Source organism: Phoenix dactylifera, chromosome 2 (assembly GCF_009389715.1).
Source record: "Phoenix dactylifera cultivar Barhee BC4 chromosome 2, palm_55x_up_171113_PBpolish2nd_filt_p, whole genome shotgun sequence".
In the NCBI taxonomy this organism is placed as follows: domain Eukaryota; kingdom Viridiplantae; phylum Streptophyta; class Magnoliopsida; order Arecales; family Arecaceae; genus Phoenix; species Phoenix dactylifera.
Genome location: NC_052393.1, coordinates 7,444,211 through 7,461,446, shown reverse-complemented (window position 1 = coordinate 7,461,446; position 17,236 = coordinate 7,444,211). Strand labels below are relative to the sequence as shown.

General features: G+C 41.4%; 2 protein-coding genes, 1 long non-coding RNA gene and 1 other non-coding gene across 6 annotated transcripts; 2 read left to right on the top strand and 2 right to left on the bottom strand.

The window, feature by feature from the left end:
• Positions 1-999: 999 nt before the first annotated feature.
• Positions 1,000-6,834, bottom strand: LOC103710806 (pentatricopeptide repeat-containing protein At1g62720-like). Of its 2 annotated transcripts, XM_008796704.4 has the most exons (4): positions 3,364-6,834; positions 2,853-2,924; positions 1,501-2,735; positions 1,000-1,426 (listed from the first exon to the last, which is right to left on the bottom strand). In XM_008796704.4, exon 1 carries the CDS (start codon positions 6,605-6,607, stop codon positions 3,917-3,919), a length of 2,691 nt encoding a protein of 896 aa, XP_008794926.2. In that variant the 5' UTR covers positions 6,608-6,834; the 3' UTR covers positions 1,000-1,426; positions 1,501-2,735; positions 2,853-2,924; positions 3,364-3,916. The 2 variants fall into 2 exon arrangements, with proteins under 2 accessions (XP_008794926.2, XP_026661910.2); XM_026806109.2 differs by lacking the exon at positions 1,000-1,426 and having other exon boundaries at positions 2,269-2,735; positions 2,853-5,569; positions 5,873-6,833.
• Positions 6,835-7,910: 1,076 nt separating this feature from the next.
• LOC113462974 lies at positions 7,911-8,013 on the top strand. Its single transcript, XR_005510803.1, has one exon. It is a non-coding gene; the product is annotated as a U6 spliceosomal RNA (small nuclear RNA).
• Positions 8,014-8,271: 258 nt separating this feature from the next.
• Positions 8,272-14,038, top strand: LOC103710764. Of its 2 annotated transcripts, XR_005508648.1 has the most exons (3): positions 8,272-9,255; positions 12,388-12,612; positions 13,054-14,038. It is a non-coding gene; the product is annotated as an uncharacterized LOC103710764 (long non-coding RNA). The 2 variants fall into 2 exon arrangements; XR_003386393.2 differs by lacking the exon at positions 8,272-9,255 and having other exon boundaries at positions 12,209-12,612.
• LOC103710765 (beta-amylase 3, chloroplastic) lies at positions 10,978-15,340 on the bottom strand. The gene is made up of 4 exons (XM_008796644.4): positions 14,712-15,340; positions 13,067-13,277; positions 12,496-12,606; positions 10,978-12,222 (listed from the first exon to the last, which is right to left on the bottom strand). The coding sequence occupies exons 1-4, from the start codon at positions 15,236-15,238 to the stop codon at positions 11,428-11,430; spliced, it is 1,644 nt and encodes a 547-aa protein (XP_008794866.1). The 5' UTR covers positions 15,239-15,340; the 3' UTR covers positions 10,978-11,427.
• Between the last annotated feature and the right edge of the window lie 1,896 nt (positions 15,341-17,236).

Here is a 17,236-nt window from a genome sequence, read left to right as displayed (position 1 = left end):
GCTAGAAAGAAGAAGCATCAAGGTGATTCGGCAGTTGAAAAAAGAATTAAAGTTTCAAAGTTTTACTCAGTGAAATGTGAGCCTTTGCAGCAGTTGTATGGCTAATAGATTTCTACTGCTTGTCGGAGAAACTTCTAATCCTTTGTCGTACTTTGCATCCTTGATGGTTAAAGATCTTTTATTTTTGAATTCTTAAAAAGACCTTTACCATCTAGATAAAGATTGGATACAAACTCTATGTTAGTTTGAAAGATAAACCAGCTCATGCTACCAGCTTGTTGGGATAGGTCATTAGACCAAAAGATTTTCTGGGCTTGGTGTTCACCCATGATCATCTTCTGGTACCAAGTGGCTTCACCTACCAGTGCTTCGCCTAGGAGGTTGGTATCTCTCCCCTCTTCCAAGGAGGTTATGTTTAGAACCATGTTCGAGTTAATTGACAAATTTTTGAACCTTTGCAAGTGGCTGTCGGTTGTAGGTGTCCATGATGCGATGCGTGTGGATTTATGTGGACCTACACAAGCATTTCAAGGCTCAGGTCTCATCATCATTATCTTCTTCTTCTTCTTGAATGAGTCTTGACTTTAACTCATTCAAGGCTTGGGTTGCATCTTGACTTATTCATTCAAGGCTTGGGTCGCATCATCGTCATCATCTCCTACTCCTTTTGAACATAGATCAGGTCATAGCCTAATTGCTTGGTCACCAATAAAGACTGGGTCCTCTCAATTTTTTTAAGAACGTTCCATTGCCTTGGAGAAAGATACTGGAAATTTTTCTTGACCTTCCTTGTCTGAAGGTCCCGTGGACCACGATTTATTACGAAGTTAATCACCCCATAGGGCTTTCTTTTGGAATCCCAGCTAACCGAAGGTTGAAGTTTTTAGGTAGAGGGCTCATGAAGGCTGCCCCCATGAACTGGAGCTGGCTAACCTGGTAGATATCCTGGATCTCAATGCTTGAGGAATTACACCAAACATATGTTGCTTGAGTGCCTAGTACTAAAATTTTGTTTTGAGACATTGGTGTGGTCGCCTTTTTTGGGTACAATGGTGTGACCGTTGTATTTCAATCACTTTTTCGATGGATGCCTCTGTGAATTCTCTAGCATGATCCCAACAATCTTACAAAAAATGTTCTTCAATCAATTCCGATATTTTATCATATCATGATTTATTCTCTGTGACCTTTTTTCCTCAATGGAATCTTCAATCATTTAGTTATCTCATCTCCATGCAGTCTTCAGTTTCTGTTGATCCTTGTGGCCAGGATTTTCATGGATGTGCAATGGATCAACCCCTGACCTTCATCACCTAATGAGGTTACCATCTCTTCCATGAATTCAGAGGGCATGATTCGGTTCAATATTTACAAACTTGTGAACAGTTGAATGTGGTCAGCTCTGGTATTCAGCTTATTTGAAGATCTGCAAAATACGAGATGAAAAATGTCATTGCAGACAATCAACAAGCATGAAATCAATAATGTTCAGGCTCTTACAGCATAGTGGATATCAGCAGTTTTGCTCTTATGACTTTTATGATAATCTGGAACAGTTCCATTCTGTTACAAGAATTCACCATATAAACTGTCGACTTGATTACCAACGGACCCGATGTCCTGTTCCTGCTCACCACTCTAATCAGTGAACTCAGTATGTCAATTTCATGATTTCCAACAAACAATACTGAAGAAAACATAAAGTCAGCTGGCAAAGTTGATTCTTTTTCCTTCAAGTAACATTGTGGATCTACCGCCGCAACTTATGTACCCTGATTCACCATCACTATCAATTACCACCTCAAACATCTGCAGCCTTTTTAGTTGCTAAATCCTATGACTTGGATTGGTATCTTGATGTGTTCGCCACCTATAATCACAATTTATTTGCCATGGGCTACATGGAACCCAGCATGCTAATAAACAGTTCACTTTTACATCACAAAGAATCATCCAAAGATTCAGAGTTAATAAAATTATCAGCAGATATCATACTACAGCAATTGCCCTGTGCCATAAAACTTAAATAAACAAAATTTTCAGTGCGCCACAGAACCATAAATCCTGTATCTGTAACTTCAGGGTGTTTGAGACTTTCTTTCTAAAGATAGACAGGTTATGAGCTTTGGGCTAAACAATCCTTTCGGCTTTTGGGAAAGCATGATGCAATAATTAGTCTAGCTCTGTTGAAAACCGCGTTAAATTATTCAGATTGCATCTAATGGAACTATGAAAAGTCAAGAAGTTTTTATCATACGCAAATATATCTGTAGGTTCTCAAGTTGCCTCCGTTGATTGATATGTAGGGTTACCTCAAGTAACTAGCTAAGTCATATAGCAAGGATGTTCCAGAATAGTGCTTGGTGCTTGCAGTATACTCTTACATGCCTTCATCATTTTATTGTTGCCTTCTTGACAAATTGGTTCCTAAATTTGCAATTGTTCAAGCCTAAGGAAAATAAACAGCTAAAGGAATTGCAGTTGCTGTCTATGAATTTGAATCTCATTAAGGTTGGATAGGTCATAGTGATAATCTTCTATATCCTGATGGTCCTGCATTATTTGATACTGGAGAAAAGTAGACTACAGAACTATGCCAAATGACCAATATCGCTGATGGAAACTTCCGTGAAGAGAGCAGCTAACGCTGTTGTGTATTTATGCCCTCAAAAAGTTGGATGTCTTGTCTCTAAATCAGACAAGGATGTTCTCCACATTGTCTGCAGCAGTATCTCCTAGAAGAACATGGAGAAGAATTGTTGATTTCCTTGAGGAAAAAGTGAAATGACAATTGTTCAATTCTGCTACATTAACTTTTGAAATAATTATAGAAACAAGATAGTTATTATTACCTGTGCAGTAAATTGACCTTATTGAATGTGATGAAAAACAAAGCTCAGAAAACTAAGGATTCTGTCAATCACCTGCAAAAAATTGCGCTTTAAACCCCCAGATAAGCAAGAGACTGGACCATTATCTTCATAGCAAACACAAGCAAAAGCCCACTGAACTATCAAACAGCTCAGAAAACAACATACAGCACAACAACATGTCTGGCAGTCTCATGAATGAAAGGATAGCCCCTGACGGCTTGACCACTAAACTGGGAAAACAATAATGAGAGCTTGAAGGTAAAGAATTCATATTTTTTATCACTTGCAGATTTTTGAAATAATTTATAGAATACTTGTGGTCAATTAAATGGAAATAATGAATTGGCCTTATGATCTTGCAATCTCCAGCTAGTTATGGAAAAAAAACTAGTAATGCAACATGTCTTACATGCTTTGCTGATGCATAATTAGGTTGCTGCAGCCTTGTGAAATAATTAAACAATATAACTTGCCTTTTACATCATATTACCTGTATTTGGTAAAACTATTGAAGAAATTGGACTGATATACAATAAAGGCCAGAATGCAGTATAGTGGAATCATCAAAATGTTCCAAGAGCCGGCAACACCCAAAATCCTTCAAGAAATGTGCTCAGTTATCATCTGAAAGATGAACTTCCAGCTTTTGCTTTAAAATAAAGCAGAAAACAATCCAGCTTCAGTCCAGCAACTAGTTTCCAATAAAAGTGATATCGGTTCATGATCATTTTTGCTTCACTACATGTTCCATAAATCTGATCCTGCACTCTGTTCCATAAATCTATTTATCTGGACTGCACTGAGTACCAAAAGCAATCGAATGACAGCATGGCTATAGTTGGTTCTCCTGCTGCATGAATTGGAAAAATTCTATACTCTCTCTCTATGAGAGTAAAATCCCATGGAGAGGAGAAAATAACCCAATGGCCTTCTCAAACATAGACAACTTCATGTCTCATGCATGAAGCAATTTAAGAGATAGGAATATTGGTATGCATGTCCACCCAGAAAACATGTGCTCGTGCCACATAGTTCTCATGTCGCTATCTCACATTCATCATCTTGGAAGACTTGGTAATTCCATGATCAACAATATTAGTGATCATCAATGGTTTATGTTTTAAAGGTTCACCGTTATGTAAGGATCCGTAAGTAATGCGCATGAGAAATTCTAAAAATAAGCTTCTATCGGACTCCCCTGTCAAAGGTTCTGCATCCTCTTGCATGTCACGGTAGGCCCTGTCAAGTATATTCCCCGTGGTATGATCAAAAATGGAGACCTGTCTAAGCTTTTCTCCCCAAATCAAAGCCCTCCTTGCCAACCCTTGCTTGCAGAAATGAGAGAGCAGCAGGTTAACTGTAATCACATTGGGAACAAAGGCCATCTTAAGCAATTTCCCCATCAGAATCATAGCACGATCAAGTACATCACTGCAGATACCATTCATCATGGTGTTGTAAGTAACTGTATTAGCAACAAAACCTGTGGAAACAAGTTCATCTAGCACCTTAATGGCTCGGTTTGTCATACAACTACTACAGAGGCTGTGAATCCATATGTTATATGTGAAGATATCTGGTTCACAACCCTCTGAAGACATCTTATTCACAAGGTTCGCTGCATTCACCATATCAAAAGCCCTACAGTAAGCGCTGATAAAAGTATTATAAGTTACGATATCCGGACTTAATCCATTAGCATACATTTCCATGAAAATGTTATTCGCCATCTTCAGCCTCCCCTGTCTACAGAATCCATTAATGATTATATTGGTCGTGAAAATATCAGGAACAAGGCCATTCTGCCTCATCGCCCTCTCCAATTTCAATGCCTCAGCTACGTTACCAGCCCTACAAAATCCAGAAATTAAAGAGTTGTATGTGAAATTGTTTGGAACCAATCCTCTCCTACACATTTCATGGAAAGCCTCATGTGCCTCTTCCATGTAATTAGCTCTGCAGAGACCATTAATATAGGCTGAGAAGCCAACAACATCAGGATGGATCCCTTGCTTCTCCATGTCATTCCAACACCTCAAAGCAGCAGCAGTATTGCCCATTCTGAAACACCCATCTAAATAGATTGTGAAAGCCGATGTACTCATACAATAGCCTTTCTCTACCATCTTATCTAGGAGCATCCTGGCATCATCCAACCTCCCTCTCTTGCACAAGCCCATGAGCAAAGAGTTGCAAGTGGATGCGGAGGGTGCAAGACCAGCCTCCACCATGATTTGATATAAATCAAAAGCTTCTTCTTCCAATCCCTCCTTGCTATAGCCAGCGATAACTGAGTTAAAACCTGCAATACTCACTGTCATACCCTCATCTACAGCATGCTGCAAAAGTTCCCGCGCATCATCCAACTGCCCGTCCCAACAGAACCTGGAGACCAACATGTCCAGCATCGGCGCATCTGGGAACACGTCTGATTTTAACACTTCATCCAGCAAATGCACGCCCTCACTTTCCCAATCTTTCCGGAACTTGCAATGCCCCGCAGCAAGAATGTTGAAGGTGTAGCAATCAGGGCCCAGTCCCTTCCCCCTCATCTCTCTATAGACTGCATCCGCCTTCTCAATTTGCCCTGCCTTTGCATAACCATCAACTAGAACGTTATAAGTAACTGTATTAGATTCAATTCCCTCTTCTTCCATGCCATCAAAAAGCATTCTTGCTTCGTCCATTCTTCCCTCCTGGCACAAAGCATCAATAAGTATGTTGTAAGTAATAACAGTTGGAGCACAACCGGATTCGAGCATTGAATCAAACAGCTCAAAGGCATAGGCAGACTGCCCAAACACACAATGTGCCTTCATTAAGATGTTGTAGCTGCAAGCATCGGGCTCGCAGCGAAACCTGTGCATCACTCGAAGGAGGCCCTCGCCGAACGAGACGGCCCCTCTTCGGCAGGATCCAAGAATCATTGCGTTGAAGGTCCTCGAGCTTGGGCGGGGTCCTTTCCCGACCATGTCTTTAAACAATTTCCAGGCACTCACCCAATCGCCCGTTCGGAATAGCAGTCTCAGAAGAATGGCCAACGCCGACAGGCTTGGTGTCTTCCCCCGGCCTCTGATCCGGCGCAAGACGTCCAAGGCTTCTGGAGCCATTCCAGCATTGAGGAAGGCGCGGAGTACCAAATGAAGGACGGTGTAGTAGGACCGGAGGGACCGGTGGTGCTCGGTCCAAAGGAGGAGCTCGGCGCCACGATGGGGGCCCATTCGATGGAGGAGGGACGCGAGGAGGTCCTGGGCGAGGGGTTTGAGCGCGGGGTCCGCGGCGGCGAGGAGGTGGGCGGCGGCGCAGCAGGAGCGAACGGTGGCGGTGGAGAGGTCGGGGAGGGAGCGGGCGAAGAAGGCGAGGGCGGGGCGGGGGTGGGGGAAGGAGCGGAGGACGCTGGCAAGGGGGCCGGGGCGGAAGCCAAAAGCAAGGGCCTGGAGGGCAGGGAGGCATGTGGGGGCGGTCTTGAGGGCTCGGGCGAGGGAGAGGAGGGTCTCGCGGCGGAGGGAGGGACGGAGGGGCGGCGGAGGGAGGGCCCGGGGAGGGAGGAACTGGTCGATGGGGTCGAAGCCTTCGGCGGCTGTGGTGGTGGAGAGGGGAGTTGGCGTGGGAAAGGTGGGATCTTGGGGACGGGAACAAGAAGGGAAGAGGGAAAGACGCAGCGGCGGCGGAGGAGCAGGACGGCCGGGTCTAACGGAGCGATGGTGCGCGCGGCGGAGCGCGGCGGAGAGCATTCCGTGTGCCGGTCGGCATGGGGTCTTGGGGCTTCTCTGGGAGAATTACATGTACGCCAGAGCCACTAATCAAGACCCTGAATCCAATTGAATTGGATCTTCATACGGTAGAACTAGACCTAATCCAAACAACTTGATTAACATAGATTGCCTCCAACAAATTCAAGCTCCAAACTATTCCTAGCCAAATACAATCCCATCTGATTTAATCCAATTCTCCAAGAAGGCTGGACATGAGGCTCAATCATAGGCTTGAAATAGACTGGAGTTGGATTTAGGAGCAGAATGATTAGCCTAGCATGAAGTAAAAGTTCAAGATAGGCAGAATCTTTAGTAGCAAAAATCTACGCATTTCGCTGAACTTACTGTAAAAAACATTAGATAGACATATTCTGAATTTACGATGCCTTTGTTATTATTTATGTTTTCTTTTCTATCATGTACCTGACGAGAAGATATCATAACCGATTAAGAGGAAGTTGCATGGTTTATATGAGAGGGTGAGTGCAGAAATGAAGCACGCGTGAAAAGTTGACAAAAATTAGACTTCAGTGACTTTGGTTGGATGAAAATGAGACAATAGAAATTTGTTATTGGCTCTCGAGATGTTCTTGATGATTAGTTGCGGGCTTTTATGTCACTCAATTTACTTAAAGATGGGAGAGCATTGTGGTTATCCTAGAGCAGAAGACATTTTGTCCGTAAATCTCATATCTTGCAGCCTATCGAGCGAAGAAGGAAGAAGAAGAAAAATCTTCACCCATTCTTGTCACACAAATTAATATCGACAGCAGCAGTAGAACGCAGTGATGTAGAAAGCGAAGTGGAGTTCCAGGAAGTCATGGAAAAAGCCACTGCAATAGGAGACCAGTTCTTTCATGACTACTTCCTCTTTTTTGGGTATGCAAATATGGTGGAGTCATTGGGTTTTCAAATCTTGATTTCCTCACAAGGCTGACCCTTGAAGAGATTTTTCAGGTCGTGTGGGTTGGCATGATTCATGCAGGCCGCATCAGACTGGACGCGTGTGAGTACAGAATCTACAGATGTGGTTCCATCATGCTGAAACCCAGTAGAGTATAGATCTTCTTTTAGTTCATATTAGTGAAAAAATATTGGAATCTTCTGAAGTCCGAGTCTTTTAATTGGCCTGCACACACGGCGAGCTCTCCATTTAATGGTCAAGATTCTATCTTAGAGATCGTAGGGCTGGAAAGAGCAGTCCCCAGAAGAGTTTAGTCCCATATCGCGTAAATAGAACACAGAAATATCCTTTATGTAATAGATTTCGTACGGAGAGGTTGTCTCTTCGGAGACATCCGATAAAATTGGAACGATACAGAGAAGATTAGCATGGCCCCTGCGCAAGGATGACACGCATAAATCGAGAAATGGTCCAATTTTTTTTTTCCCCAATCGCGATCCAAGAAATGATTCTCCCCCTCCCAATCGTGATCTCTTTTTCTTTTGCTTCGTTTTTTATTTCGATCTGATCTGAAAGCGATCTCTTTCTTTTTTGCTCCCTTTTCGATTTCGTCGATTTATACCAGCTGTGAAGACGGAAGACTTATCAGGTGATGCCTCCCCCCCCCAACCCTCCTACCAATTTCTAACTTGTTTGCGTTCTCTTTCAAACCCTAGGTCTGAAGATGCACCAGGTATTGTCGCAAACCCTGCAGTCTCACCTGCTTCCAAACCCTGGAATTTCGTGTGCTTTTATTTTTTTATTTTTTTAATTATGGAAGATCATCCTTGAAATTGATTGGAGCCCCAACAATGTTCTTATTTTTCTCCGAATATCTAGCTTTAATTTTCATCATGACGATGGTATCTGCTCTAGAATTTCATGTGCCTTTTGTTTTTAATTTTCCTTATCTTCCCCTTTTCATAGGCTAAAGAACAACAGTAGAACCTGAATGGAGCTCCAACAAACTTTTTATTCATTTATAAGCGTCATGGTTCAGGGATCTATTCTTTTGTCTTTTCTTTCCATACTTACATTAGGGGGTAACTGCTTTAATCCGAAGCACTAGAAACTCATCATCTCTATGCAGTGTTGGGTGATAACTGTAGATGCAAAGACTGTATTTGTAGAGATTTGACACCTTATTATTGGGTTCGGTTTCGAAATCTGTCAAAATTTTAGAAGTTTGAAATCTTATGACACTTGCCTCGTTTGCCCGCTTTGATTGAGCATTTACCCTTTTCTTTTATCCTCTTTGTAATGGAGGGCTCACAGCTAGCTGTCGATCCCTCTTATTGGATGGATAGTTGGTGTAGGTGAACTGATGCCCATGAATAGAAATTTAGTTGACTTAGGATTACCTAAACAATCTTTACGATGGTATCACAGCCTGTGGAAATATGCTTAAATTGAAACAAATTCCTGGCTGCTTTCAATATGTGGATTGCTAAAATTGTGAAATAGGTAGGACTTGATTGAGAAATGTGAAGTGGGCCTTGATGACTCAGAAACATGTTACTCGTTTTATAGATTCATCTACATTTTAAACGAATAGGTTTAGGAATATGATCCAGAGTTTGTAAGAGACTTGATAACAGGTTATATTCTGAATTTGTCAGGACCCTCCCCAGACTGCTTGACTAGGGAAGAAGAATGGTTCAAGAGGAGCAGGTGCAATTCAGAGGTAGACTGTTTATCAGAAGATGTGTTTTTCCTTGTTGTCATATCAATTCAGGTGATAGAGTAAAGAGAGTAATTCTTTAGCTGCACAATGAATCAGAGAAATGTCATGTGGTTATTCTCGAAAAAAAAGAAGGTCATTCCATATGAATTTGGTGACCTTTCTTTGTCAGATTTATGTATCACTTGGGGCTTGCGCCACTTGTTCACACGGTTTATTCTTTATAGTTCATTCATATAGATAACAGGGGACTCCACCCTGACATAATTGTGCCAGAGCAATATGTTGGAGTTATTTGATCTATTTAATTTGAAAACTGTAATGAATTTGTTCTTGGGAGCAGAATGCTTAGCCTAGAGTGAAGTAGAGTATGTTAGTGAGAGATCGAATCTTTAGTAACAGGAATTTGTGTACTCACCAAATGCATTCAAGACAGTTGCTCTGAATGGATAATACCAAGTGGAAAACATCAGAAATGCAAATTCTGAATTTACAGTGTCTTTATTTCTTTTCTGTCATGCATCAAATGAGATGTCATAGTTGATGCAGAGGAAGCTGCATTGGTTTATATGAGAGGGAGACTGCAGATACTGAAGCTTACTTGAATAGCTGACAAAAATTAGAATTGACTTTTGTTGAATGAGATATGAGGCATTAGCAATTGCTGACCTTGAGGATGTTCGGAATGCTTATTTGCAAGCTTTTGTATTAGTCAGTTTACATTTAGAAAGATGGCAGTTATCCAAGAGTAGATAAAAGAGTTTTTGGCTATAAATCCTAAATTTGTTGTGTGAAGAAAGAAGAAAATCTTCCACCTGCTCTGTTACATAAATATTGAAAACAGTAGAATGTGGTAGTTTTCAAAGCAAAGAGGAGTCCCAGGAAGTCATGTCTAGGATCCAATTTATGTTAATTTTGCAAGCTTGCACGCTAAGAGTTCCGGCAATGCAAGTAGGTACATGAAAAGAGGCGAGGTGATGAAGAAAGGCCACTACAATATGGGATAAGTTCTTTCAGTGACTACACTCTATTTTCTTGTTATGCAAACATAGAAATCATTTAGGTTGTTGAATCTTGATTCCTTTTCATGGCTGACCATTGAAGTGATTTTTCAGGTCATAAGGGTTGAAAACAGTGGCATGGTTCGTATAAAGCTTGTTATTACATCATGATATTACAGGTCCAAATATTAGCATTGCCAACAAAATGAACACTAATATACATTTGTCCTGACTAAATCCATTGGTAGGTTCCAGCAGGCTGGAATTAAATTAAGGCAGGAGCCATGAGAGTGCAGATTTAGTTCCAGCTTGCTGGAACGTATCCACTGTTTAAACCTCGATTTATTCTAGCCGGACTTGAGTCAGACTGGGTCCAATGACAGCCCTAGCAGGCAGTTATTAGTTAGTGTATCCGAGTCGACATGATTTTCTCTCCACTATATCATTATAGACTTCATTGATATGCACATAGCAGTTGATGGGTCATAGGCTCATAACATATAAGTTCCTATTAGACCTGGTGTTGTTTGCTGTGGCAATGGCCCTGTCGAGATGTCATTTGGCTTAATTATTTTGGGATAACTTTCCTACAGACTTGTTAATGGAGATTTCATACTATCAAATCATCAAATTCCATAACAACTACTAGCAACTTACAGTTATTTCTTTTATCACCTTATGAATTCAGTCTCTTTGACTATAATTTCAATTATTTTCTGAGAGGTTCTTGGATAATCTAGCAGTCCTTTATTGTAATTATTACACATGATGTACAAATCTTGAGCCCTGCCCATATCTACTATAGGGATGGCATGTTCCAAGCTAAATCTCCAAGAATTAAATATACCTGATTTGTTGCTCGAGAATTGGAGCAGCTGCGCTCTGTCATCATTGTTTAAATTTATGACAATTGTTCTCATTGCTCAAAAAAAAAATATAGCCATTTTGAGGCAAATATACTTGATACTCTGCTGAGGCAGGGGCACCCACCTAGGGTATGACCTAGGTCCAAGCACCTGAGAATGCACCAGCCAAGGCTCGAACCTAGAATCTCTAATTGCTAAGTAGAGGGGTATGACTACTGGGGTAAGCCCCAGTTTGTTTACTTTTGTCTTATTTCTGCTTGACTATGCCTTCCAACTGTGTCGATCTATATGGATTCACATCTGTCTATTTACACTGCAGCAGGTACCTTACCCTCTGAGCTCCGGTCTTTACTTCCTATAAAACCAACATAGAGGTCAGAGTGCATGGAGTCACTCTTAGGAAGTGAAACCTTTCTTCCACCTTCTGCCATGCTCTTCACAAATGCCACAAAATGTCGCCAATTCTCTCCTTCAAACAACTTCTTGTTCATCCTCAAATATGTGAATGCACTCAAACCAACTCCTGGATCTGCCCTACTTGTTGCCAACACCTGTGAGTATGCTGACTCATCATATCTCTCCAATGCATTCTCACCTGCAAGCTCTGCTCTGGCCACCTTGGTTGCTTTCTTTACTTGTTGGACTAGCAATTCTGGCGAACAATTTGCATGACCAGGTTGTTGTTCATCCCTCATCTCCATGCATGTAAAGTTTAATACCACACCCCTCTTTGCTAGCATCTGAGCTACTGGAAGGTACCCATCTCTGTATCGCGTGTTGTAGTACCCAGCTGTCAGTTCTGCTGCATGAGAGCGTGTCTGGTAATGCCAATGGATTCCTGCAACCTTTCCAGATAGTTTGGCACCAGTGCCGCGGAATATCCCCTCTGCTGCTGCTAGGATACGGTCTCCATGCCCCAGTAGCTTTCCTGAGTACCATTCAAGGAAGAATTTCCCATAGTCTGAGTTCCATGTTCCTTCTCTTCTGAAGAAACCAGTATCCTCAGGGAACTGGTTGTAGTGCCCAGCATCATGCGGTCCACCCTTGCCCCATCCTTCATGTCCAATTTCAATAGCAGCAGCTTGCAGAGAAGCTTTCATGTACTGTTAAAGAACACATACACACATTCATGAGAGACTTGTATAATGCAAGTTGAATTGAAATCTTACTGGTTTTCATTTCACAACTTATCGCATTGCACATGATCAGAGAATACTCCTTTTAATCGTGTCTGGAAATCTACCTTATGATCAAGTTACTGATGGTAGGTACAGAACAATGTTTAAATTTACAGTCTCTACTCAAAAAAAGAATTTATCTATCCCTTTCCACCAAGGAGAAAAGCAAGCAACAGTAACTTTGATAGTCTACATTACCTTGTCATAGCATTGAAATTCTCCGATCCCGGGAAACCTCCAAGTTCCATTGCTCTCAGGGTACGATGGATATCTCAGCTCTCCACAAGGGCCCATCCCGACTTGAATTTCCTGAAGGTCAGTATCAGTTGCTGGATGTAAGTTATTGTTGGCATTCTATGAACAGAGAAATGATCAAGACTAGTAATTTGTTGGAATATTTATTGCAATTTTGCAAAATTGTAGATTGCATAATGACTTAAACAAGGTCATGTCAAGATAGGTTCTTCAAATGCAGGGTCCATAGAAAGGATGTTCACCATCAACAGAAGGGGTGCATGATGTTGTATTAATGCTTTTCAGATTTGAAAGAAGTTAATGATAATGATCCAGGACTTAAAATTAAATTTTCTAAATGTGCTAGTTTTTTCATATAGCTGATCTTTTGTTCTCGAGCTTTGGCCATGGATTGAATGTTCAGAGCAATCAAATCTGATCACTGAGACATCACAGTTTGGTCACAAGATCTGTGGTTAATAACTTATATCTGATGAGTTTTTGTTTGAGTTTGATGTGCAGGATTGATGCTCACCACAATCACATCGCCAAGGTAGTCGCTGAATCTTTCATGGAAACTTCTCATGTAGTCGGCATAGACTTGGATGGGAGTTCTGCCCCTTAGGACTGGCAGTGTGTCGCAGCCTAAGGAGATATACTCTGGGTTCCTCCTTCCCGACCTGTCGGTGTATACGATATCTGGATCCTTGCTCATTTCCTGAAGAACCCATGGCGGTAATGGTATGCTGCGAAACATAAAACATTCCCATTCAGAGAGTGTTGAGTTTTGTGATAAGAAACAAACAAAAGCTTTAGAATCTTTCTTTTCTGAAAGATGAATCATATTAGAAAAAGTTAAGTAGCAACATTGATTAGAGTCGCTGCCTTTAAAACCTGTGCCTTGAGAACGGCAGTTCCTAGGACTCAAAATAAGGCTCAAATCATTTTCTGATTCGTATAAATCTTATCACTAAAGATGCAAGGAATTATTTGTGGGAAATGATTGCTAGCTGTTCTGGTTCATGAATAGTTTTTTTTTGTTCCTTCACAAAGAGGAATACATCTCTTTTCCTTCCCTTTCCTTTTCTTTCTTTTTCTTTTTCTTTTTCTTTTTACTTTTTTGACTAGTGAGTCGTAATAAAAGTGCTTTCTTCGGAACAACAAAAGCCACTAAAGTAAATACAAAAAAGGACGGGTTTTTAACCGGTAAAAATGAAGGGAAAAAATCTTTTAAAATGCAACAGATGAAATTGATAGGTGAAGATTGAAGGCAGTCTAGTAGAAGAGAAGGTAAACAGCAAAGACAGGGTCTGGTTGTCTCAATTCAAAAGGGTTGTGAAGCCAAGAGAGAGCACAAACACCCCAGCAAACAATTGGCCCTGATACACGGACCAATGGAATGCTAATATGATGAGCGCCTTCTCCAAAGAAACTAATCTTGTAAAAAAAGGGAACTAATCATATGTTAAGAGAAACGTCGTTTGAACCACCAATTGTTCATCCATGGGTTAATTATCAGTGGTGGATAAGAGCAATATTGTTTTTATCCATGATTGGCTCATATTAACTTTAAAAACAATCAAAAAGTTTTTAACCAAGATAAAGGGGCATGTATGATGTCTGTATGCATGCATGTATATACTTCCACTAAATGCTGCCAACCAAACAGCATGAATTTTTTTAATGCTGAGAAGGAAGTCCTCTCTGGTTCACAAAGGAAGGATGGTTGGCTATCAAGTGCGACACCTGTTTCTTCTTTAGCATTTCCCAGTATGGACAAGGAGGCTTCTCTCTGTGGCAATTCTAAGAAGATATATTGGTGATATTGCCTTTGAAAGCATGCAAGTCCAATTTGCAGCTTGTCTTTATATTTTGCACTCCCTCAGAATACATTACATTTGGAATTTGTCTTTTTGAGTGAAAAAGGAGGCTTAATCTTAATATAACCATCTAGGTTCAAATATTTTAAAGCTGTTGCTTGGCAAGGGGGCAAAAGTCCACCAGGACAAGCCCCATGATGGGACATGCTACGTACCATAATTACTGCTCCAAATACGAAACTCCCTTGATGGCCAAAAGTCAGTTAATTAATTAAGTCGAAAGAAAAGAAGAGGAAAGAAGAGATCGAGGAGCTCCAAAACATTATACTAGTCTAGTGACAACAACAATATCGATCATACCTGCAAGAGTCTCCAACGTTTCCACCACACTGGTGGAAGGACATGACCATCTGAAGCTTGAGACCACTCCTCTCCACCATCTTCACCAGCTCCATGTAGGCCTCCCAGTTATAACGCATGGGCCCATCCTTCTCCACCAGCCCCCACCACACATCCACCATCACCCCCTCCACTCCGGCGCTCCGCAGCGCCATCAGGCTGGCCTGCAGCGCCCGCGCCCGGCTCAGCCCGCCCGACGCCGATACCGTGTCCAGCGGCAGCATCACGTACACCGGCACCCTCGCCGACACCCCTCCTTCGCCGCTCCGCTGGCCTGGCAGCCCGTGGAGCCTCTCGGCCTGCGGCGTCGACGTCGCCCCTCGCTCGACCACTTCACGGTGGCTCGAGGCCCTCACCGCCCGAAGGCGGCACGCCGGCTTGGCAGGGCCGACGTGCACCCGGCTCGGGAACTCCTCGGCGGTCTTGTGGGCCTTGCTAGGGTCTATAGCGGTCATGAAGGAGGTTGGTGAACGTAGAGTTAAGGCCATGGATATTGTAGTCTTTTTTCTTTACTATCCTAGATTCTATGCGGCTTTCTTTTGCTGTGAATGGGAGGAAAAGATAGAGAGAGGAAGGGAAGAGGTGTGAGATTTTAATGGTGGAGAAAGGGCGGATATTTATAAAAGAAAGATCACGGTAAGGGAGGCTCTTACGTTTGAAGGAGACAAAGTTGGTGGGCTCTCACATAATAAGAAAGGGAGAAAAGTGCCCAGGACCCGGGCACTTTCCCGCTTCAACGTTCCAACGTTCGCCACATGTTCCTCGACGACTCTATCTTTTCATGTGATTTTGACTCTACCTAGACCGTTCGCGGAAATTGTTTTTTTCATTAAAATAAATTTTAAAAAAATAATTTTTAAAAATATAATATCTGAAAAAATAATTTTAATATATTTGGTTAATCATTAAAAAAAATAACATGCCTTATATTTAGTTGAGCATAGAAAACTTATATCAAATATTTATTATACTTTTAATATAGGAAAAGATCATACCAATAACTTTTGAGGGCTTAGAGATACTTTTAGAAAAAAAAAAATCTAATTCCCAACCAGTGAAAAGTAATTTCCATATTTTTCATGTGTTTTTTTCAAAAAACATAAAAATTTTATTTTTATGAAAATGCTACTTTTCTATCCATTCTTTTAAAAACTCTAACCAAATAAGTGTTATTTTTTTGTTTTTTTTGTGGACTGCACTTTTTTTCCTTTTTTTTTTCCCACGAACCAAACGAGCAGGACATCAACTTGCCCTCTTCTCTTCATGCTATCCACTGATTTGGAACATTTGGGGTATGGTAGACGAAGACATCGCATTTTAAGCCAAACAAGTCTATAAAGAGACCAATGAAGCTGTGGATTGGATGGCTTTATTTGTGGCAAAAGCTGCGCTCCGAGATTTGTCACTTTCTGATTTTTTTTGGATATATTCACACTAGATTTGTAGAAATTATCCGTTAAAGAAAAAAAAAAAGTGCCCGTGCGCGCGAAAGTGAAACATAATAGGCTCGATTGTGTTACAGTGTAATATAGCTAGTCCTTATTTCTGGGTTCTATCATGTCATGTAATTGACTAATTTCCCCTCCTCTATAACCAAGTGGTTGGAAAAAGAACCTGTATTTGATAGGGATAAAAAAGGTAAAACCAGTTCGGATAATCGGATAAAGAGTGCTCTTAATTAGATATATCCACTATTAATATATATAATAGATAAGCCAGGATAAGTGACTTTGTTCTGATAATTTATCAAGAGACTTCATTTATCCGGTTTCCAACTAATAGAGTGGGTGTGTTTGGTTTGGTTACCGACCTCAAGGAAAAATTCGCGAGATTCCAGCCATATTTGAAGCCTCTTTTGTCCAGTCCTTTCTTATGCGGATCCCGCTTTTACTTGTAACAGTTCCATCTACACCTCACCTCTTCTTCTCGTTCCCTTCGTCTTTAGATAAGCATGACATGTCGACGGAGAGAAGAGTACTTGTGGTCGTGAGCATTTATCATATATGTTTCCATGTTTCCCGGCGCCCTACCCCATTATCAGGTATTAGTTTATGCTTTTACGAACATGAACGTAGGAAGGCTGAGACTGCACGGGAGCTGGGGTGCACCACCGATGGCTTATAAGACCTAACCATTAACGTGCAAGCCATTGATGAGATGATGCAACCATCAATGTAATTGCTGCTAGAGCTAGCTTACACCACAATGGATCACCGATTGACTAGCTTTCTTAACTTAAATCTTGTGATTTCTGCAACCTGCCTTTCAACCATGCGTACACGATAGGTTGCCAATTCCGTGAAGACATCAATTGGCTTACTACTCTTTCAACTGGTCGGTTTGGATGTTTGCGAGAGAGAAGACCACTTGCTTCGAATTCAGGTCAAGATTTACAAATGTGAACGGCGAGGGTCGATGATGTTGATTTCCGACCAACCTTATCAGGAGTATCTATTCTGAGTCAGAATCTAAAATTAAGTAAATAG